This window comes from Hypanus sabinus, assembly GCF_030144855.1.
Source record: "Hypanus sabinus isolate sHypSab1 chromosome 24 unlocalized genomic scaffold, sHypSab1.hap1 SUPER_24_unloc_4, whole genome shotgun sequence".
NCBI lineage: Eukaryota > Metazoa > Chordata > Chondrichthyes > Myliobatiformes > Dasyatidae > Hypanus > Hypanus sabinus.
The window spans coordinates 1,043,426-1,067,475 of NW_026778947.1; the positions used below are offsets into that span (position 1 = coordinate 1,043,426).

General features: G+C 49.1%; 1 protein-coding gene across 2 annotated transcripts in view; it reads right to left on the bottom strand.

Moving 5' to 3' along the window:
* The window catches only part of LOC132385510 (properdin-like), a 119,140-nt gene that overhangs the window by 13,821 nt on the left and 81,269 nt on the right, over positions 1 to 24,050 (bottom strand). For both annotated transcript variants that reach the window (XM_059957639.1, XM_059957637.1), the window contains exons 3-5: positions 5,887 to 6,047; positions 5,120 to 5,290; positions 4,444 to 4,641 (exon numbers count right to left, since the gene is read on the bottom strand). In XM_059957639.1, coding sequence (XP_059813622.1) covers positions 4,444 to 4,641; positions 5,120 to 5,290; positions 5,887 to 6,047 — 530 coding nt within the window. The remainder of the gene's footprint in view (positions 1 to 4,443; positions 4,642 to 5,119; positions 5,291 to 5,886; positions 6,048 to 24,050) is intronic.

Consider the following 24,050-nt stretch of genomic DNA (forward strand, 5'->3'; position numbering starts at 1 on the left):
CCTAACCTGTACACCTAGCATGCCTGAACCCTAACCCGTACACCTAGCATGCCTGAACCCTAACCTGTACACCTAGCATGCCTGAACCCTAACCCGTACACCTAGCATGCCTGTACCCTAACCTGTACACCTAGCATGCCTGAACCCTAACCCGTACATCTAGCATGCCTGAACCCTAACCCGTACACCTAGCATGCCTGAACCCTAACCTGTACACCTAGCATGCCTGAACCCTAACCCGTACACCTAGCATGCCTGAACCCTAACCCGTACACCTAGCATGCCTGAACCCTAACCCGTACACCTAGCATGCCTGAACCCTAACCCGTACATCTAGCATGCCTGAACCCTAACCCGTACATCTAGCATGCCTGAACCCTAACCCGTACACCTAGCATGCCTGAACCCTAACCTGTACACCTAGCATGCCTGAACCCTAACCTGTACACCTAGCATGCCTGAACCCTAATCTGTACACCTAGCATGCCTGAACCCTAACCTGTACACCTAGCATGCCTGAACCCTAACCCGTACACCTAGCATGCCTGAACCCTAACCTGTACACCTAGCATGCCTGAACCCTAACCCGTACACCTAGCATGCCTGAACCCTAACCTGTACACCTAGCATGCCTGAACCCTAACCCGTACACCTAGCATGCCTGAACCCTAACCCGTACACCTAGCATGCCTGAACCCTAACCTGTACACCTAGCATGCCTGAACCCTAACCCGTACACCTAGCATGCCTGAACCCTAACCTGTACACCTAGCATGCCTGAACCCTAACCCGTACACCTAGCATGCCTGAACCCTAACCTGTACACCTAGCATGCCTGAACCCTAACCCGTACACCTAGCATGCCTGAGCCCTAATCTGTACACCTAGCATGCCTGAACCCTAACCCGTACACCTAGCATGCCTGAACCCTAACCCGTACACCTAGCATGCCTGAACCCTAACCCGTACACCTAGCATGCCTGAACCCTAACCCGTACACCTAGCATGCCTGAACCCTAACCCGTACACCTAGCATGCCTGAACCCTAACCCGTACATCTAGCATGCCTGAACCCTAACCCGTACATCTAGCATGCCTGAACCCTAACCCGTACACCTAGCATGCCTGAACCCTAACCCATACGCCTAGCATGCCTGAACCCTAACCCGTACATCTAGCATGCCTGAACCCTAACCCGTACACCTAGCATGCCTGAACCCTAATCCGTACACCTTGTATCCTCTGGGTGCTCCGGTTTCCTCCCACATAGGGAGAACATTCAAACTCCTTACAGACAGCAGATCCTTACAGATCCTGATCACTGGTGACAGACAGACATACTTTATTGATCCCGAGGGAAATTGGTTTTCGTTACAGCTGTACCAACCAAGAATAGTGAAGAATTATAGCAATATAAAACATAAATAATTAAATAATGTTAATCAGGCCAAGTGGAAATAAGTCCAGGACTAGCCTATTGGCACAGGGCGTCTGACTCTCTGAGGGAGGAGTTGTAAAGTTTGATGGCCACAGGTAGGAATGACTTCCTATGATGCTCAGTGTTACATCTCGGTGGAATGAGTCTCTGGCTGAATGTACTCCTGTGCCTAACCAGTACATAATGGAGTGGACGGGAGTCATTGTCCAAGATGGCATGCAACTTGGACAGCATCCTCTTTTCAGACACCACCGTCAGAGAGACCAGACGTAAAGCATCGTGCTAACCACTGCACCACTGTGCAACCAATTCACTGTCCTCTATAGGTTAACCAATCCCTTCCTGCTTATACACCACTCCTAACTTTATGCATCCTTATCAAATGCCTTCTGGAAATCCAAGTATGCACTTATATCTATCGTTACATCCTCAGAGAACTCCAGTAAATTTGTCAGATAGGACCTGAGAACTACTGAGGATCTGACAGAACTACTGAGAGACGAATATCATGGGGTATTGCAGCCTTTCCGCCCCTCTAGTCCATGCTACACTGTTATACTGCCTAGTCCCATCACCCTGCACCCGGACCATAGTGCTCCATTCTCCAATCCATGTGCAAACTTCTCTTAAATGATTTAATCAAACACATACCCACCGCTTCTGCTGGTGGCTCGATCTACATTCTCATCACTTTCTGAATGAAGATCCCCCCTCAGATTCTCCTTATATATTTCACCTCTCACCCTTAACCTATGACCTAGTCCCACCCGGCCTCAGTTTGCATTTGCCCTATCTATACCCCATCATGATTTTGCATACCTCAATCAAACCTCCCTTCATTCTCTGAGGAATGAAGTGCCAACATATTCTTCCTGTCTTCTGCTCACAACTGCTCTCAAGCAAGAGGTAGGTCCCACACCGCTAAGTTTGGAAAGAGTTATTACCCAGCACCATCAGGCTCTTGAATTGGCATGGATAATTCCCTCACCTCAACAATGAACTGATTTCCCAACCTAAAGCCTCACTTTCAAGGACTCTACAACTCACGTTCTTAGTGTTATTTATTTTTTTATTTGCACAATTTGTCTTCTTTTGCAGACTGGTTGTTTGTCAGTCATTGCTTATGTATAGTTTTTAATAACTTCTTTTATATTTATTTTCCTGTAAATGCCTGCAAGAAATTAAATCTAAAGTTGGTATATGGCGGAAGACTGGAAAAATGCAGATGCCATTCCACTCTGCAAGAAGAGAGAGAGGCAGAAGAAAGGAAATTACAAGAAGCCTTTGCTTCCTCTGAGTGAAGCCTCGAAGAGCTAAGACCTCTTTGCTGGAAGAAATGGAAGGGTTGAGTATTTTCTAAATGGAGAGAAAATACAGACAATGGAGGTGCAAAGGGAGTTGGGAGTCCTTGTGCAGGATTGCCTAAAGATTATTTCTAGGTTGAGTCTCTGGTGAGGAAGGCAAATGCAATGTTAGCATTCATTTCAAGAAAACTAGAATATAAAAGTAAGGATGTAATGTTGAGACTTTATAAAGCACTGGTGAGGCCTCACTTGGAGTATTGTGAGCAGTTTTGGGCCCCTTATCTTAGAAAGGACGTGCTGAAATTGGTGAGGGTTCAAATCAGGTTCACAAAAATGATTCCAGATTTGAACGGTTTGTCGCCTGAAGAGTGTTTGATGGGCTCTGGGCCTGTACTCACTGGAATTCAGAAGATTGACCAGTGACCTCATTGGATCCTATCGAATGGTGAAAGGCCTTGATAAAATGGAAGACAAGAGGATGTTTCCTATGGTGGGAGAGTCTGAGACCAGAAGACACAGCCTCAAAATAGAGGGACGTCCTTTTAGAACAGGGATGAAGAGAGTTTAGCCAGAGGGTGGTGAATCTACGGAATGCGTTGCCACGGGCAGCTGTGGAGGCCGAGTCTTCATGTATATATGACAGAGGTTGACAGATTCTTGATTGGTCTGGGCATGGAAAGACAACAAGAGATTGGGGCTGAGAGGAAAATTGGATCCGCTATGATGAAATGGTGGTGCAGACTCGATGGGCCAAATGGCCTAATTCTGCAGCTATATCTTATGCACATGATTATAAATTGACTTTGCCAGAATGTTCCACATGCCCATCAGTCTATGTAAATAAACCTACCTCTGACAGACCCCCAAACATTCCTCCAATCACCTGATATGTACATCGATAATAAATCTGCTTTGACCTCTTTGACTTTTTATATTTTGCGCTACTTTAAGTTCGGTATTTATCTTTCTTAATGCTTACTTACTGGTTCCTCTTCACTGCTTTTTAAATTTTCCCTAATCTTCCAGTTTCCCATGGTGCAGTTCCGAGTTCATCTATAAGGAGTTTGTACCTCCTCCCCGAAGAATGTGTGGTTTTTCTCCGGGTGTTCCGGTTTCCTCCCACAGTCCAAAGATGCGCTGTTTGATAGGTTAATTGATCATTGTAAGTTGTCCTGTGATTAGGCTAGGGTTAAAGTGGGGGTGTGGCCTGAAGGCTTTGATGGGCCTATTTTGTACTGTATTATTGTTGATTAATTAATTAATTAATTAATATTCTGACAATTTTGAACAACTCTGCTGTTCCTTTAAATCCTTCCTAATCTCCATACTTGTCCAATACTGGCTCTCCTCATCACTCAGCTGCGGGGTCTTTCCACTAAGGGGCCCCCCTTTCTCCCTTACATGGAGGCACACTCCCTCCCTCCGCCGTGCTGTTACACTCCCTTGCCCTCCGCCATGGGGACACACTCCCCCTCCACCGTAGGGACACTCCCTTCCCCTCCGCCGTGGGGACACACTCCCTTCCCCTCCGCCGTGGGGACACACTCCCCCTCCACCATAGGGACTCACTCCCCCTCCGCCGTGGGGACACACTCCCTTCCCCTCCGTCGTGGGGACACACTCCCCCTCCACCGTAGGGACTCACTCCCTTCCCCTCCGCCGTGGGGACTCACCACGTAGGGAAGGAGTCTCCGTACTCACCGGGACAAAAGGGAAGGAAGTGGCAGAGGCCAACGTCCTCAGCATTCCCGTGACACAGCCGGCCTGCTGGGTATTTCGACGGTGGGGGGTTACTGCAGGTGCGATTTCGCTGGCGAGTCGGAACCATTCCCGACCCCTCCGATTTGCAGGACTCTCCGCAAAGTCCCCAGGGGCTCCAGGGTGACCAGGATCCATGTGCTGGTAAAGGCAGTAGCGTCACTGAGAAATGCGGAGAGCACAGATCCGGGAAAGAGCGCACTCGCCCCATTCCACACGCACTCTCCCTCCCCACCCCCCAATACACTCACACACAGATGCACGGTCACGTATGCAGCCTGCTGGAGACCACAGAAATGCCAGCGCTCACACAGCAGGAAAGGCTGGTCTTGCTGTAAAATGGAGAGACAGGAAAAGAGAGGGTCAGAGGGTGGACAAGGAGAGGGGGAATGAGGAGAGAGGAGGAGGGGAGGAAGGGATGGGAAGGGAGAGGGAAGTGGACAGATGGTGAGACAGGAAAAGGAGGGAGGAGGAGGAGGAGGACAGGGGTGAGACAGAGTGATGCAGAACAAGGTGGAGAGGAAGCGAGGAGGGAGATGAGGGGTGAGGGATGGAGGAGACATAGGGAGGGAGAAGAGGGTGAGAGAAAACTCACAGGGGACATGGAAACTATACTCACTGGGACAGATTTGATCGGTGTCACAATCTCTGTAGCTTTCCCTGGCTCCCGGGCACCCTCCGCCACAGAAGGGGGGCGGTGCAGAGCAGCTCCGCTCTCTCTTTTGCCGACCTATGTGACATGTGACCGAGCAGGGGCTCCACGGAGACCACGCACTCCAGCCACCATCCCCTGCAAGACAGATCAGGCAGCATATATCACCCAAAGGTTGAGCCATGGCTGTACCGTCTCCCCACTGACACAAGCCGCACGTTTCACTCTATAAGTGACAAAGCTAATCTTTACATGTATTAACATTTAATCCTTCAGGGACCAACCTCCAGGGACACAACCCATCCCCTCCACTGGGACAGTATCGGCTCCACTTCCACCCGATGAAATTCACCACCTACCTTCTCTCCAAGGACAGGATTCCCCACCCTCCAGCCAGGACACGTCCCACGTCCTCCCCCTGGGATAGGACTCATCCGCTTTCCTGGAACATGACCCACTTCCTCTCCCCGGAACAGGTCTCACACCATGGAATGAGGACCTACCTGCTCTCCCGGGACAGGAACCACTCTTCTCCTAAGGAACAAAACTCACCATTTCCCCCCACCCTACAACATAAACCACACACTCCCCCAATGGAAAACGAACCAAGCCCTCTCCTGGGACAAGGAACTACCCCTCCCAAGGGAAAAGACCCACTCCCACCTCCAGAAGAGGATTCAAACCCTTCCCCTCTCCCATGATAGGACCCGAGCCCTCCCCGGGCCAGCACTCACTCTGGCAACACGGCTTCTCCACACAGGGTTGAGACTGCAGCGATTCCACCCGGTGGCATGGCCGGATGCCGAGGCAGACCCTGCGGCGCTGCTGCACGCCTGCCGTACAGGTGACCGAGCAGCGTGACCACTCCGACCATTCACTCCAGACCGACGCCGGCCTGCAACCCAGAAAGGCAGAGGCCACAGCCCCACAGTTACACGTTTCTGTATATGCCATGCATAATAGTCCATTTGTGTGTATGAGTACGTAACCATACATGTGTATGTTGAACAGTGTGTGGATGTTTGGGTGTGTGTGTCACAGATGGATATGTGCATCAGTATTTGGGTGCCTGTATCGGCACATGGCTACAAGCATTGCGTGTGGATGTGAGTATGCGCACATGGCTACAAGTATTGTGTGTGGACGTGAGTATCGGCACATGGCTACAAGTATTGTGTGTGGACGTGAGTATCGGCACATGGGAACAAGTATTGTGTGTGGACGTGAGTATCGGCACATGGCTACAAGCATTGTGTGTGGACGTGAGTATCGGCACATGTCTACAAGCATTGTGTGTGGACGTGAGTATCGGCACATGGCTACAAGCATTGTGTGTAGACGTGAGTATCGGCACATGTCTACAAGCATTGTGTGTAGACGTGAGTATCAGCACATGGCTACAAGCATTGTGTGTAGACGTGAGTATCGGCACATGGGAACAAGTATTGCGTGTGGACGTGAGTATCGGCACATGGGAACAAGTATTGCGTGTGGATGTGAGTATCGGCACATGGGAACAAGTATTGCGTGTGGACGTGAGTATCGGCACATGGGAACAAGTATTGTGTGTGGACGTGAGTATCGGCACATGGCTACAAGCATTGCGTGTGGACGTGAGTATCGGCACATGGATACAAGTATTGTGTGTGGACATGAGTATCGGCACATGGCTACAAGTATTGTGTGTGGACGTGAGTATCGGCACATGGGAACAAGTATTGTGTGTGGACGTGAGTATCGGCACATGGGAACAAGTATTGCGTGTGGACGTGAGTATCGGCACATGACTACAAGTATTGTGTGTGGACGTGAGTATCGGCACATGGGAACAAGTATTGTGTGTGGACGTGAGTATCGGCACATGGCTACAAGCATTGTGTGTGGACGTGAGTATCGGCACATGGGAACAAGTATTGTGTGTGGACGTGAGTATCGGCACATGGGAACAAGTATTGTGTGTGGACGTGAGTATCGGCACATGGGAACAAGTATTGCGTGTGGACGTGAGTATCGGCACATGGGAACAAGTATTGCGTGTGGACGTGAGTATCGGCACATGGGAACAAGTATTGCGTGTGGACGTGAGTATCGGCACATGGGAACAAGTATTGTGTGTGGACGTGAGTATCGGCACATGGGAACAAGTATTGTGTGTGGACATGAGTATCGGCACATGGCTACAAGTATTGTGTGTGGACGTGAGTATCGGCACATGGGAACAAGTATTGTGTGTGGACGTGAGTATCGGCACATGGCTACAAGCATTGCGTGTGGACGTGAGTATCGGCACATGGATACAAGTATTGTGTGTGGACATGAGTATCGGCACATGGCTACAAGTATTGTGTGTGGACGTGAGTATCGGCACATGGGAACAAGTATTGTGTGTGGACGTGAGTATCGGCACATGGATACAAGTATTGTGTGCGGACGTGAGTATCGGCACATGGGAACAAGTATTGTGTGTGGACGTGAGTATCGGCACATGGGAACAAGTATTGTGTGTGGACGTGAGTATCGGCACATGGGAACAAGTATTGTGTGTGGACGTGAGTATCGGCACATGGGAACAAGTATTGTGTGTGGACGTGAGTATCGGCACATGGGAACAAGTATTGTGTGTGGACGTGAGTATCGGCACATGACTACAAGTATTGTGTGTGGACGTGAGTATCGGCACATGGGAACAAGTATTGTGTGTGGACGTGAGTATCGGCACATGGGAACAAGTATTGTGTGTGGACGTGAGTATCGGCACATGGCTACAAGTATTGTGTGTGGACGTGAGTATCGGCACATGGGAACAAGTATTGCGTGTGGACGTGAGTATCGGCACATGGGAACAAGTATTGTGTGTGGACGTGAGTATCGGCACATGACTACAAGTATTGTGTGTGGACGTGAGTATCGGCACATGGGAACAAGTATTGTGTGTGGACGTGAGTATCGGCACATGGGAACAAGTATTGTGTGTGGACGTGAGTATCGGCACATGGGAACAAGTATTGTGTGTGGACGTGAGTATCGGCACATGGCTACAAGTATTGTGTGTGGACGTGAGTATCGGCACATGGGAACAAGTATTGTGTGTGGACGTGAGTATCGGCACATGGGAACAAGTATTGTGTGTGGACGTGAGTATCGGCACATGGGAACAAGTATTGTGTGTGGACGTGAGTATCGGCACATGGGAACAAGTATTGTGTGTGGACGTGAGTATCGGCACATGGCTACAAGTATTGTGTGTGGACGTGAGTATCGGCACATGGGAACAAGTATTGCGTGTGGACGTGAGTATCGGCACATGGGAACAAGTATTGTGTGTGGACGTGAGTATCGGCACATGACTACAAGTATTGTGTGTGGACGTGAGTATCGGCACATGGGAACAAGTATTGTGTGTGGACGTGAGTATCGGCACATGGGAACAAGTATTGTGTGTGGACGTGAGTATCGGCACATGGGAACAAGTATTGTGTGTGGACGTGAGTATCGGCACATGGCTACAAGTATTGTGTGTGGACGTGAGTATCGGCACATGGGAACAAGTATTGTGTGTGGACGTGAGTATCGGCACATGGGAACAAGTATTGTGTGTGGACGTGAGTATCGGCACATGGGAACAAGTATTGTGTGTGGACGTGAGTATCGGCACATGGGAACAAGTATTGTGTGTGGACGTGAGTATCGGCACATGGCTACAAGTATTGTGTGTGGACGTGAGTATCGGCACATGGGAACAAGTATTGTGTGTGGACGTGAGTATCGGCACATGGGAACAAGTATTGTGTGTGGACGTGAGTATCGGCACATGACTACAAGTATTGTGTGTGGACGTGAGTATCGGCACATGGGAACAAGTATTGTGTGTGGACGTGAGTATCGGCACATGGGAACAAGTATTGTGTGTGGACGTGAGTATCGGCACATGGGAACAAGTATTGTGTGTGGACGTGAGTATCGGCACATGGGAACAAGTATTGTGTGTGGACGTGAGTATCGGCACATGGGAACAAGTATTGCGTGTGGACGTGAGTATCGGCACATGGGAACAAGTATTGCGTGTGGACGTGAGTATCGGCACATTGCTACAAGTATTGCGTGTGGACGTGAGTATCGGCACATGGGAACAAGCATTGTGTGTGGACGTGAGTATCGGCACATGGGAACAAGTATTGCGTGTGGACGTGAGTATCGGCACATGGGAACAAGCATTGTGTGTGGACGTGAGTATCGGCACATGGGAACAAGTATTGTGTGTGGACGTGAGTATCGGCACATGGGAACAAGTATTGTGTGTGGACGTGAGTATCGACACATGGGAACAAGTATTGTGTGTGGACGTGAGTATCGGCACATGGGAACAAGTATTGTGTGTGGACGTGAGTATCGGCACATGGGAACAAGTATTGTGTGTGGACGTGAGTATCGGCACATGGCTACAAGTATTGTGTGTGGACGTGAGTATCGGCACATGGGAACAAGTATTGTGTGTGGACGTGAGTATCGGCACATGGGAACAAGTATTGCGTGTGGACGTGAGTATCGGCACATGGGAACAAGTATTGCGTGTGGACGTGAGTATCGGCACATTGGAACAAGTATTGTGGGTGGATGTGAGTATTGGCACATGGATACAAGTATTGTGTGTAGACGTGAGTATCGGCACATGGGAACAAGTATTGTGTGTGGACGTGAGTATCGGCACATGGGAACAAGTATTGCGTGTGGACGTGAGTATCGGCACATTGGAACAAGTATTGTGGGTGGATGTGAGTATTGGCACATGGATACAAGTATTGTGTGTAGACGTGAGTATCGGCACATGGGAACAAGCATTGCGTGTGGACGTGAGTATCGGCACATGGGAACAAGTATTGTGTGTGGATGTGAGTATCGGCACATGGGAACAAGTATTGTGTGTGGACGTGAGTATTGGCACATGGCTACAAGTATTGTGTGTCGACGTGAGTATCGGCACATGGGAACAAGCATTGCGTGTGGACGTGAGTATCGGCACATGGGAACAAGTATTGTGTGTGGACGTGAGTATCGGCACATGGCTACAAGTATTGTGTGTGGACGTGAGTATCGGCACATGGGAACAAGTATTGTGTGTGGACGTGCGTATCGGCACATGGGAACAAGTATTGTGTGTGGACGTGAGTATCGGCACATGGCTACAAGTATTGTGTGTGGACGTGAGTATCGGCACATGGGAACAAGTATTGTGTGTGGACGTGAGTATCGGCACATGGCTACAAGTATTGTGTGTGGACGTGAGTATCGGCACATGGGAACAAGTATTGTGTGTGGACGTGAGTATCGGCACATGGCTACAAGTATTGTGTGTGGACGTGAGTATCGGCACATGGCTACAAGTATTGTGTGTGGACGTGAGTATCGGCACATGGGAACAAGTATTGCGTGTGGACGTGAGTATCGGCACATGGGAACAAGTATTGTGTGTGGACGTGAGTATCGGCACATGGGAACAAGTATTGTGTGTGGACGTGAGTATCGGCACATGGGAACAAGTATTGTGTGTGGACGTGAGTATCGGCACATGGGAACAAGTATTGTGTGTGGACGTGAGTATCGGCACATGGGAACAAGCATTGCGTGTGGACGTGAGTATCGGCACATGACTACAAGTATTGTGTGTGGACGTGAGTATCGGCACATGGGAACAAGTATTGTGTGTGGACGTGAGTATCGGAACATGGGAACAAGTATTGTGTGTGGACGTGAGTATCGGCACATGGGAACAAGTATTGCGTGTGGACATGAGTATCGGCACATGACTACAAGTATTGTGTGCGGACGTGAGTATCGGCACATGGGAACAAGTATTGCGTGTGGACGTGAGTATCGGCACATGGCTACAAGTATTGTGTGTGGACGTGAGTATCGGCACATGGGAACAAGTATTGTGTGTGGACGTGAGTATCGGCACATGGGAACAAGTATTGTGTGTGGACGTGAGTATCGGCACATGGGAACAAGTATTGTGTGTGGACGTGAGTATCGGCACATGACTACAAGTATTGTGTGTGGACGTGAGTATCGGCTCATGACTACAAGTATTGTGTGTGGACGTGAGTATCGGCACATGACTACAAGTATTGCGTGTGGACGTGAGTATCGGCACATGACTACAAGTATTGTGTGTGGACGTGAGTATCGGCACATGGGAACAAGTATTGTGTGTGGACGTGAGTATCGGCACATGGCTACAAGTATTGTGTGTGGACGTGAGTATCGGCACATGACTACAAGTATTGTGTGTGGACGTGAGTATCGGCACATGGGAACAAGTATTGTGTGTGGACGTGAGTATCGGCACATGGGAACAAGTATTGTGTGTGGACGTGAGTATCGGCACATGGCTACAAGTATTGTGTGTGGACGTGAGTATCGGCACATGGGAACAAGTATTGTGTGTGGACGTGAGTATCGGCACATGGCTACAAGTATTGTGTGTGGACGTGAGTATCGGCACATGGGAACAAGTATTGTGTGTGGATGAGAGTATCGGCACATGGCTACAAGTATTGTGTGTGGACGTGAGTATCGGCACATGGGAACAAGTATTGTGTGTGGACGTGAGTATCGGCACATGGGAACAAGTATTGTGTGTGGACGTGAGTATCGGCACATGGGAACAAGTATTGTGTGTGGACGTGAGTATCGGCACATGGGAACAAGTATTGTGTGTGGACGTGAGTATCGGCACATGGGAACAAGTATTGCGTGTGGACGTGAGTATCGGCACATGGCTACAAGTATTGTGTGTGGACGTGAGTATCGGCACATGGGAACAAGTATTGTGTGTGGACGTGAGTATCGGCACATGGCTACAAGTATTGTGTGTGGACGTGAGTATCGGCACATGGGAACAAGTATTGCGTGTGGACGTGAGTATCGGCACATGGCTACAAGTATTGTGTGTGGACGTGAGTATCGGCACATGGGAACAAGTATTGTGTGTGGACGTGAGTATCGGCACATGGGAACAAGTATTGCGTGTGGACGTGAGTATCGGCACATGGCTACAAGTATTGCGTGTGGACGTGAGTATCGGCACATGGGAACAAGTATTGTGTGTGGACGTGAGTATCGGCACATGGCTACAAGTATTGTGTGTGGACGTGAGTATCGGCACATGACTACAAGTATTGTGTGTGGACGTGAGTATCGGCACATGGGAACAAGTATTGTGTGTGGACGTGAGTATCGGCACATGGGAACAAGTATTGTGTGTGGACGTGAGTATCGGCACATGGGAACAAGTATTGTGTGTGGACGTGAGTATCGGCACATGGCTACAAGTATTGTGTGTGGACGTGAGTATCGGCACATGGATACAAGTATTGTGTGTGGACGTGAGTATCGGCACATGGCTACAAGTATTGTGTGTGGATGTGAGTATCGGCACATGGGAACAAGTATTGCGTGTGGTTGTGAGTATCGGCACATGGGAACAAGTATTGTGTGTGGACGTGAGTATCGGCACATGGGAACAAGTATTGTGTGTGGACGTGAGTATCGGCACATGACTACAAGTATTGTGTGCGGACGTGAGTATCGGCACATGACTACAAGTATTGCGTGCGGACGTGAGTATCGGCACATGGGAACAAGTATTGCGTGTGGACGTGAGTATCGGCACATGGCTACAAGTATTGTGTGTGGACGTGAGTATCGGCACATGGGAACAAGTATTGTGTGTGGACGTGAGTATCGGCACATGGGAACAAGTATTGTGTGTGGACGTGAGTATCGGCACATGGGAACAAGTATTGTGTGTGGACGTGAGTATCGGCACATGACTACAAGTATTGTGTGTGGACGTGAGTATCGGCTCATGACTACAAGTATTGTGTGTGGACGTGAGTATCGGCACATGACTACAAGTATTGCGTGTGGACGTGAGTATCGGCACATGACTACAAGTATTGTGTGTGGACGTGAGTATCGGCACATGGGAACAAGTATTGTGTGTGGACGTGAGTATCGGCACATGGCTACAAGTATTGTGTGTGGACGTGAGTATCGGCACATGGCTACAAGTATTGTGTGTGGACGTGAGTATCGGCTCATGGGAACAAGTATTGTGTGTGGACGTGAGTATCGGCACATGGCTACAAGTATTGTGTGCGGACGTGAGTATCGGCACATGTCTACAAGCATTGTGTGTGGACGTGAGTATCGGCACATGGCTACAAGCATTGTGTGTAGACGTGAGTATCGGCACATGTCTACAAGCATTGTGTGTAGACGTGAGTATCAGCACATGGCTACAAGCATTGTGTGTAGACGTGAGTATCGGCACATGGGAACAAGTATTGCGTGTGGACGTGAGTATCGGCACATGGGAACAAGTATTGCGTGTGGATGTGAGTATCGGCACATGGGAACAAGTATTGCGTGTGGACGTGAGTATCGGCACATGGGAACAAGTATTGTGTGTGGACGTGAGTATCGGCACATGGCTACAAGCATTGCGTGTGGACGTGAGTATCGGCACATGGATACAAGTATTGTGTGTGGACATGAGTATCGGCACATGGCTACAAGTATTGTGTGTGGACGTGAGTATCGGCACATGGGAACAAGTATTGTGTGTGGACGTGAGTATCGGCACATGGGAACAAGTATTGCGTGTGGACGTGAGTATCGGCACATGACTACAAGTATTGTGTGTGGACGTGAGTATCGGCACATGGGAACAAGTATTGTGTGTGGACGTGAGTATCGGCACATGGCTACAAGCATTGTGTGTGGACGTGAGTATCGGCACATGGGAACAAGTATTGTGTGTGGACGTGAGTATCGGCACATGGGAACAAGTATTGTGTGTGGACGTGAGTATCGGCACATGGGAACAAGTATTGTGTGTGGATGTGAGTATCGGCACATGGCTACAAGTATTGTGTGTGGACGTGAGTATCGGCACATGGGAACAAGTATTGTGTGTGGACGTGCGTATCGGCACATGGGAACAAGTATTGTGTGTGGACGTGAGTATCGGCACATGGCTACAAGTATTGTGTGTGGACGTGAGTATCGGCACATGGGAACAAGTATTGTGTGTGGACGTGAGTATCGGCACATGGCTACAAGTATTGTGTGTGGACGTGAGTATCGGCACATGGGAACAAGTATTGTGTGTGGACGTGAGTATCGGCACATGGCTACAAGTATTGTGTGTGGACGTGAGTATCGGCACATGGCTACAAGTATTGTGTGTGGACGTGAGTATCGGCACATGGGAACAAGTATTGCGTGTGGACGTGAGTATCGGCACATGGGAACAAGTATTGTGTGTGGACGTGAGTATCGGCACATGGGAACAAGTATTGTGTGTGGACGTGAGTATCGGCACATGGGAACAAGTATTGTGTGTGGACGTGAGTATCGGCACATGGGAACAAGTATTGTGTGTGGACGTGAGTATCGGCACATGGGAACAAGCATTGCGTGTGGACGTGAGTATCGGCACATGACTACAAGTATTGTGTGTGGACGTGAGTATCGGCACATGGGAACAAGTATTGTGTGTGGACGTGAGTATCGGAACATGGGAACAAGTATTGTGTGTGGACGTGAGTATCGGCACATGGGAACAAGTATTGCGTGTGGACATGAGTATCGGCACATGACTACAAGTATTGTGTGCGGACGTGAGTATCGGCACATGGGAACAAGTATTGCGTGTGGACGTGAGTATCGGCACATGGCTACAAGTATTGTGTGTGGACGTGAGTATCGGCACATGGGAACAAGTATTGTGTGTGGACGTGAGTATCGGCACATGGGAACAAGTATTGTGTGTGGACGTGAGTATCGGCACATGGGAACAAGTATTGTGTGTGGACGTGAGTATCGGCACATGACTACAAGTATTGTGTGTGGACGTGAGTATCGGCTCATGACTACAAGTATTGTGTGTGGACGTGAGTATCGGCACATGACTACAAGTATTGCGTGTGGACGTGAGTATCGGCACATGACTACAAGTATTGTGTGTGGACGTGAGTATCGGCACATGGGAACAAGTATTGTGTGTGGACGTGAGTATCGGCACATGGCTACAAGTATTGTGTGTGGACGTGAGTATCGGCACATGACTACAAGTATTGTGTGTGGACGTGAGTATCGGCACATGGGAACAAGTATTGTGTGTGGACGTGAGTATCGGCACATGGGAACAAGTATTGTGTGTGGACGTGAGTATCGGCACATGGCTACAAGTATTGTGTGTGGACGTGAGTATCGGCACATGGGAACAAGTATTGTGTGTGGACGTGAGTATCGGCACATGGCTACAAGTATTGTGTGTGGACGTGAGTATCGGCACATGGGAACAAGTATTGTGTGTGGATGAGAGTATCGGCACATGGCTACAAGTATTGTGTGTGGACGTGAGTATCGGCACATGGGAACAAGTATTGTGTGTGGACGTGAGTATCGGCACATGGGAACAAGTATTGTGTGTGGACGTGAGTATCGGCACATGGGAACAAGTATTGTGTGTGGACGTGAGTATCGGCACATGGGAACAAGTATTGTGTGTGGACGTGAGTATCGGCACATGGGAACAAGTATTGCGTGTGGACGTGAGTATCGGCACATGGCTACAAGTATTGTGTGTGGACGTGAGTATCGGCACATGGGAACAAGTATTGTGTGTGGACGTGAGTATCGGCACATGGCTACAAGTATTGTGTGTGGACGTGAGTATCGGCACATGGGAACAAGTATTGCGTGTGGACGTGAGTATCGGCACATGGCTACAAGTATTGTGTGTGGACGTGAGTATCGGCACATGGGAACAAGTATTGTGTGTGGACGTGAGTATCGGCACATGGGAACAAGTATTGCGTGTGGACGTGAGTATCGGCACATGGCTACAAGTATTGCGTGTGGACGTGAGTATCGGCACATGGGAACAAGTATTGTGTGTGGACGTGAGTATCGGCACATGGCTACAAGTATTGTGTGTGGACGTGAGTATCGGCACATGACTACAAGTATTGTGTGTGGACGTGAGTATCGGCACATGGGAACAAGTATTGTGTGTGGACGTGAGTATCGGCACATGGGAACAAGTATTGTGTGTGGACGTGAGTATCGGCACATGGGAACAAGTATTGTGTGTGGACGTGAGTATCGGCACATGGCTACAAGTATTGTGTGTGGACGTGAGTATCGGCACATGGATACAAGTATTGTGTGTGGACGTGAGTATCGGCACATGGCTACAAGTATTGTGTGTGGATGTGAGTATCGGCACATGGGAACAAGTATTGCGTGTGGTTGTGAGTATCGGCACATGGGAACAAGTATTGTGTGTGGACGTGAGTATCGGCACATGGGAACAAGTATTGTGTGTGGACGTGAGTATCGGCACATGACTACAAGTATTGTGTGCGGACGTGAGTATCGGCACATGACTACAAGTATTGCGTGCGGACGTGAGTATCGGCACATGGGAACAAGTATTGCGTGTGGACGTGAGTATCGGCACATGGCTACAAGTATTGTGTGTGGACGTGAGTATCGGCACATGGGAACAAGTATTGTGTGTGGACGTGAGTATCGGCACATGGGAACAAGTATTGTGTGTGGACGTGAGTATCGGCACATGGGAACAAGTATTGTGTGTGGACGTGAGTATCGGCACATGACTACAAGTATTGTGTGTGGACGTGAGTATCGGCTCATGACTACAAGTATTGTGTGTGGACGTGAGTATCGGCACATGACTACAAGTATTGCGTGTGGACGTGAGTATCGGCACATGACTACAAGTATTGTGTGTGGACGTGAGTATCGGCACATGGGAACAAGTATTGTGTGTGGACGTGAGTATCGGCACATGGCTACAAGTATTGTGTGTGGACGTGAGTATCGGCACATGGCTACAAGTATTGTGTGTGGACGTGAGTATCGGCTCATGGGAACAAGTATTGTGTGTGGACGTGAGTATCGGCACATGGCTACAAGTATTGTGTGCGGACGTGAGTATCGGCACATGTCTACAAGCATTGTGTGTGGACGTGAGTATCGGCACATGGCTACAAGCATTGTGTGTAGACGTGAGTATCGGCACATGTCTACAAGCATTGTGTGTAGACGTGAGTATCAGCACATGGCTACAAGCATTGTGTGTAGACGTGAGTATCGGCACATGGGAACAAGTATTGCGTGTGGACGTGAGTATCGGCACATGGGAACAAGTATTGCGTGTGGATGTGAGTATCGGCACATGGGAACAAGTATTGCGTGTGGACGTGAGTATCGGCACATGGGAACAAGTATTGTGTGTGGACGTGAGTATCGGCACATGGCTACAAGCATTGCGTGTGGACGTGAGTATCGGCACATGGATACAAGTATTGTGTGTGGACATGAGTATCGGCACATGGCTACAAGTATTGTGTGTGGACGTGAGTATCGGCACATGGGAACAAGTATTGTGTGTGGACGTGAGTATCGGCACATGGGAACAAGTATTGCGTGTGGACGTGAGTATCGGCACATGACTACAAGTATTGTGTGTGGACGTGAGTATCGGCACATGGGAACAAGTATTGTGTGTGGACGTGAGTATCGGCACATGGCTACAAGCATTGTGTGTGGACGTGAGTATCGGCACATGGGAACAAGTATTGTGTGTGGACGTGAGTATCGGCACATGGGAACAAGTATTGTGTGTGGACGTGAGTATCGGCACATGGGAACAAGTATTGCGTGTGGACGTGAGTATCGGCACATGGGAACAAGTATTGCGTGTGGACGTGAGTATCGGCACATGGGAACAAGTATTGCGTGTGGACGTGAGTATCGGCACATGGGAACAAGTATTGTGTGTGGACGTGAGTATCGGCACATGGGAACAAGTATTGTGTGTGGACATGAGTATCGGCACATGGCTACAAGTATTGTGTGTGGACGTGAGTATCGGCACATGGGAACAAGTATTGCGTGTGGACGTGAGTATCGGCACATGGCTACAAGCATTGCGTGTGGACGTGAGTATCGGCACATGGATACAAGTATTGTGTGTGGACATGAGTATCGGCACATGGCTACAAGTATTGTGTGTGGACGTGAGTATCGGCACATGGGAACAAGTATTGTGTGGGGACGTGAGTATCGGCACATGGATACAAGTATTGTGTGCGGACGTGAGTATCGGCACATGGGAACAAGTATTGTGTGTGGACGTGAGTATCGGCACATGGGAACAAGTATTGTGTGTGGACGTGAGTATCGGCACATGGGAACAAGTATTGTGTGTGGACGTGAGTATCGGCACATGGGAACAAGTATTGTGTGTGGACGTGAGTATCGGCACATGGGAACAAGTATTGTGTGTGGACGTGAGTATCGGCACATGACTACAAGTATTGTGTGTGGACGTGAGTATCGGCACATGGGAACAAGTATTGTGTGTGGACGTGAGTATCGGCACATGGGAACAAGTATTGTGTGTGGACGTGAGTATCGGCACATGGCTACAAGTATTGTGTGTGGACGTGAGTATCGGCACATGGGAACAAGTATTGCGTGTGGACGTGAGTATCGGCACATGGGAACAAGTATTGTGTGTGGACGTGAGTATCGGCACATGACTACAAGTATTGTGTGTGGACGTGAGTATCGGCACATGGGAACAAGTATTGTGTGTGGACGTGAGTATCGGCACATGGGAACAAGTATTGTGTGTGGACGTGAGTATCGGCACATGGGAACAAGTATTGTGTGTGGACGTGAGTATCGGCACATGGCTACAAGTATTGTGTGTGGACGTGAGTATCGGCACATGGGAACAAGTATTGTGTGTGGACGTGAGTATCGGCACATGGGAACAAGTATTGTGTGTGGACGTGAGTATCGGCACATGGGAACAAGTATTGTGTGTGGACGTGAGTATCGGCACATGGGAACAAGTATTGTGTGTGGACGTGAGTATCGGCACATGGCTACAAGTATTGTGTGTGGACGTGAGTATCGGCACATGGGAACAAGTATTGCGTGTGGACGTGAGTATCGGCACATGGGAACAAGTATTGTGTGTGGACGTGAGTATCGGCACATGACTACAAGTATTGTGTGTGGACGTGAGTATCGGCACATGGGAACAAGTATTGTGTGTGGACGTGAGTATCGGCACATGGGAACAAGTATTGTGTGTGGACGTGAGTATCGGCACATGGGAACAAGTATTGTGTGTGGACGTGAGTATCGGCACATGGCTACAAGTATTGTGTGTGGACGTGAGTATCGGCACATGGGAACAAGTATTGTGTGTGGACGTGAGTATCGGCACATGGGAACAAGTATTGTGTGTGGACGTGAGTATCGGCACATGGGAACAAGTATTGTGTGTGGACGTGAGTATCGGCACATGGGAACAAGTATTGTGTGTGGACGTGAGTATCGGCACATGGCTACAAGTATTGTGTGTGGACGTGAGTATCGGCACATGGGAACAAGTATTGTGTGTGGACGTGAGTATCGGCACATGGGAACAAGTATTGTGTGTGGACGTGAGTATCGGCACATGACTACAAGTATTGTGTGTGGACGTGAGTATCGGCACATGGGAACAAGTATTGTGTGTGGACGTGAGTATCGGCACATGGGAACAAGTATTGTGTGTGGACGTGAGTATCGGCACATGGGAACAAGTATTGTGTGTGGACGTGAGTATCGGCACATGGGAACAAGTATTGTGTGTGGACGTGAGTATCGGCACATGGGAACAAGTATTGTGTGTGGACGTGAGTATCGGCACATGGGAACAAGTATTGCGTGTGGACGTGAGTATCGGCACATTGCTACAAGTATTGCGTGTGGACGTGAGTATCGGCACATGGGAACAAGCATTGTGTGTGGACGTGAGTATCGGCACATGGGAACAAGTATTGCGTGTGGACGTGAGTATCGGCACATGGGAACAAGCATTGTGTGTGGACGTGAGTATCGGCACATGGGAACAAGTATTGTGTGTGGACGTGAGTATCGGCACATGGGAACAAGTATTGTGTGTGGACGTGAGTATCGGCACATGGGAACAAGTATTGTGTGTGGACGTGAGTATCGGCACATGGGAACAAGTATTGTGTGTGGACGTGAGTATCGGCACATGGGAACAAGTATTGTGTGTGGACGTGAGTATCGGCACATGGCTACAAGTATTGTGTGTGGACGTGAGTATCGGCACATGGGAACAAGTATTGTGTGTGGACGTGAGTATCGGCACATGGGAACAAGTATTGCGTGTGGACGTGAGTATCGGCACATGGGAACAAGTATTGCGTGTGGACGTGAGTATCGGCACATTGGAACAAGTATTGTGGGTGGATGTGAGTATTGGCACATGGATACAAGTATTGTGTGTAGACGTGAGTATCGGCACATGGGAACAAGTATTGTGTGTGGACGTGAGTATCGGCACATGGGAACAAGTATTGCGTGTGGACGTGAGTATCGGCACATTGGAACAAGTATTGTGGGTGGATGTGAGTATTGGCACATGGATACAAGTATTGTGTGTAGACGTGAGTATCGGCACATGGGAACAAGCATTGCGTGTGGACGTGAGTATCGGCACATGGGAACAAGTATTGTGTGTGGATGTGAGTATCGGCACATGGGAACAAGTATTGTGTGTGGACGTGAGTATTGGCACATGGCTACAAGTATTGTGTGTCGACGTGAGTATCGGCACATGGGAACAAGCATTGCGTGTGGACGTGAGTATCGGCACATGGGAACAAGTATTGTGTGTGGACGTGAGTATCGGCACATGGCTACAAGTATTGTGTGTGGACGTGAGTATCGGCACATGGGAACAAGTATTGTGTGTGGACGTGCGTATCGGCACATGGGAACAAGTATTGTGTGTGGACGTGAGTATCGGCACATGGCTACAAGTATTGTGTGTGGACGTGAGTATCGGCACATGGGAACAAGTATTGTGTGTGGACGTGAGTATCGGCACATGGCTACAAGTATTGTGTGTGGACGTGAGTATCGGCACATGGGAACAAGTATTGTGTGTGGACGTGAGTATCGGCACATGGCTACAAGTATTGTGTGTGGACGTGAGTATCGGCACATGGCTACAAGTATTGTGTGTGGACGTGAGTATCGGCACATGGGAACAAGTATTGCGTGTGGACGTGAGTATCGGCACATGGGAACAAGTATTGTGTGTGGACGTGAGTATCGGCACATGGGAACAAGTATTGTGTGTGGACGTGAGTATCGGCACATGGGAACAAGTATTGTGTGTGGACGTGAGTATCGGCACATGGGAACAAGTATTGTGTGTGGACGTGAGTATCGGCACATGGGAACAAGCATTGCGTGTGGACGTGAGTATCGGCACATGACTACAAGTATTGTGTGTGGACGTGAGTATCGGCACATGGGAACAAGTATTGTGTGTGGACGTGAGTATCGGAACATGGGAACAAGTATTGTGTGTGGACGTGAGTATCGGCACATGGGAACAAGTATTGCGTGTGGACATGAGTATCGGCACATGACTACAAGTATTGTGTGCGGACGTGAGTATCGGCACATGGGAACAAGTATTGCGTGTGGACGTGAGTATCGGCACATGGCTACAAGTATTGTGTGTGGACGTGAGTATCGGCACATGGGAACAAGTATTGTGTGTGGACGTGAGTATCGGCACATGGGAACAAGTATTGTGTGTGGACGTGAGTATCGGCACATGGGAACAAGTATTGTGTGTGGACGTGAGTATCGGCACATGACTACAAGTATTGTGTGTGGACGTGAGTATCGGCTCATGACTACAAGTATTGTGTGTGGACGTGAGTATCGGCACATGACTACAAGTATTGCGTGTGGACGTGAGTATCGGCACATGACTACAAGTATTGTGTGTGGACGTGAGTATCGGCACATGGGAACAAGTATTGTGTGTGGACGTGAGTATCGGCACATGGCTACAAGTATTGTGTGTGGACGTGAGTATCGGCACATGACTACAAGTATTGTGTGTGGACGTGAGTATCGGCACATGGGAACAAGTATTGTGTGTGGACGTGAGTATCGGCACATGGGAACAAGTATTGTGTGTGGACGTGAGTATCGGCACATGGGAACAAGTATTGTGTGTGGACGTGAGTATCGGCACATGGCTACAAGTATTGTGTGTGGACGTGAGTATCGGCACATGGGAACAAGTATTGTGTGTGGACGTGAGTATCGGCACATGGCTACAAGTATTGTGTGTGGACGTGAGTATCGGCACATGGGAACAAGTATTGTGTGTGGATGAGAGTATCGGCACATGGCTACAAGTATTGTGTGTGGACGTGAGTATCGGCACATGGGAACAAGTATTGTGTGTGGACGTGAGTATCGGCACATGGGAACAAGTATTGTGTGTGGACGTGAGTATCGGCACATGGGAACAAGTATTGTGTGTGGACGTGAGTATCGGCACATGGGAACAAGTATTGTGTGTGGACGTGAGTATCGGCACATGGGAACAAGTATTGCGTGTGGACGTGAGTATCGGCACATGGCTACAAGTATTGTGTGTGGACGTGAGTATCGGCACATGGGAACAAGTATTGTGTGTGGACGTGAGTATCGGCACATGGCTACAAGTATTGTGTGTGGACGTGAGTATCGGCACATGGGAACAAGTATTGCGTGTGGACGTGAGTATCGGCACATGGCTACAAGTATTGTGTGTGGACGTGAGTATCGGCACATGGGAACAAGTATTGTGTGTGGACGTGAGTATCGGCACATGGGAACAAGTATTGCGTGTGGACGTGAGTATCGGCACATGGCTACAAGTATTGCGTGTGGACGTGAGTATCGGCACATGGGAACAAGTATTGTGTGTGGACGTGAGTATCGGCACATGGCTACAAGTATTGTGTGTGGACGTGAGTATCGGCACATGACTACAAGTATTGTGTGTGGACGTGAGTATCGGCACATGGGAACAAGTATTGTGTGTGGACGTGAGTATCGGCACATGGGAACAAGTATTGTGTGTGGACGTGAGTATCGGCACATGGGAACAAGTATTGTGTGTGGACGTGAGTATCGGCACATGGCTACAAGTATTGTGTGTGGACGTGAGTATCGGCACATGGATACAAGTATTGTGTGTGGACGTGAGTATCGGCACATGGCTACAAGTATTGTGTGTGGATGTGAGTATCGGCACATGGGAACAAGTATTGCGTGTGGTTGTGAGTATCGGCACATGGGAACAAGTATTGTGTGTGGACGTGAGTATCGGCACATGGGAACAAGTATTGTGTGTGGACGTGAGTATCGGCACATGACTACAAGTATTGTGTGCGGACGTGAGTATCGGCACATGACTACAAGTATTGCGTGCGGACGTGAGTATCGGCACATGGGAACAAGTATTGCGTGTGGACGTGAGTATCGGCACATGGCTACAAGTATTGTGTGTGGACGTGAGTATCGGCACATGGGAACAAGTATTGTGTGTGGACGTGAGTATCGGCACATGGGAACAAGTATTGTGTGTGGACGTGAGTATCGGCACATGGGAACAAGTATTGTGTGTGGACGTGAGTATCGGCACATGACTACAAGTATTGTGTGTGGACGTGAGTATCGGCTCATGACTACAAGTATTGTGTGTGGACGTGAGTATCGGCACATGACTACAAGTATTGCGTGTGGACGTGAGTATCGGCACATGACTACAAGTATTGTGTGTGGACGTGAGTATCGGCACATGGGAACAAGTATTGTGTGTGGACGTGAGTATCGGCACATGGCTACAAGTATTGTGTGTGGACGTGAGTATCGGCACATGACTACAAGTATTGTGTGTGGACGTGAGTAT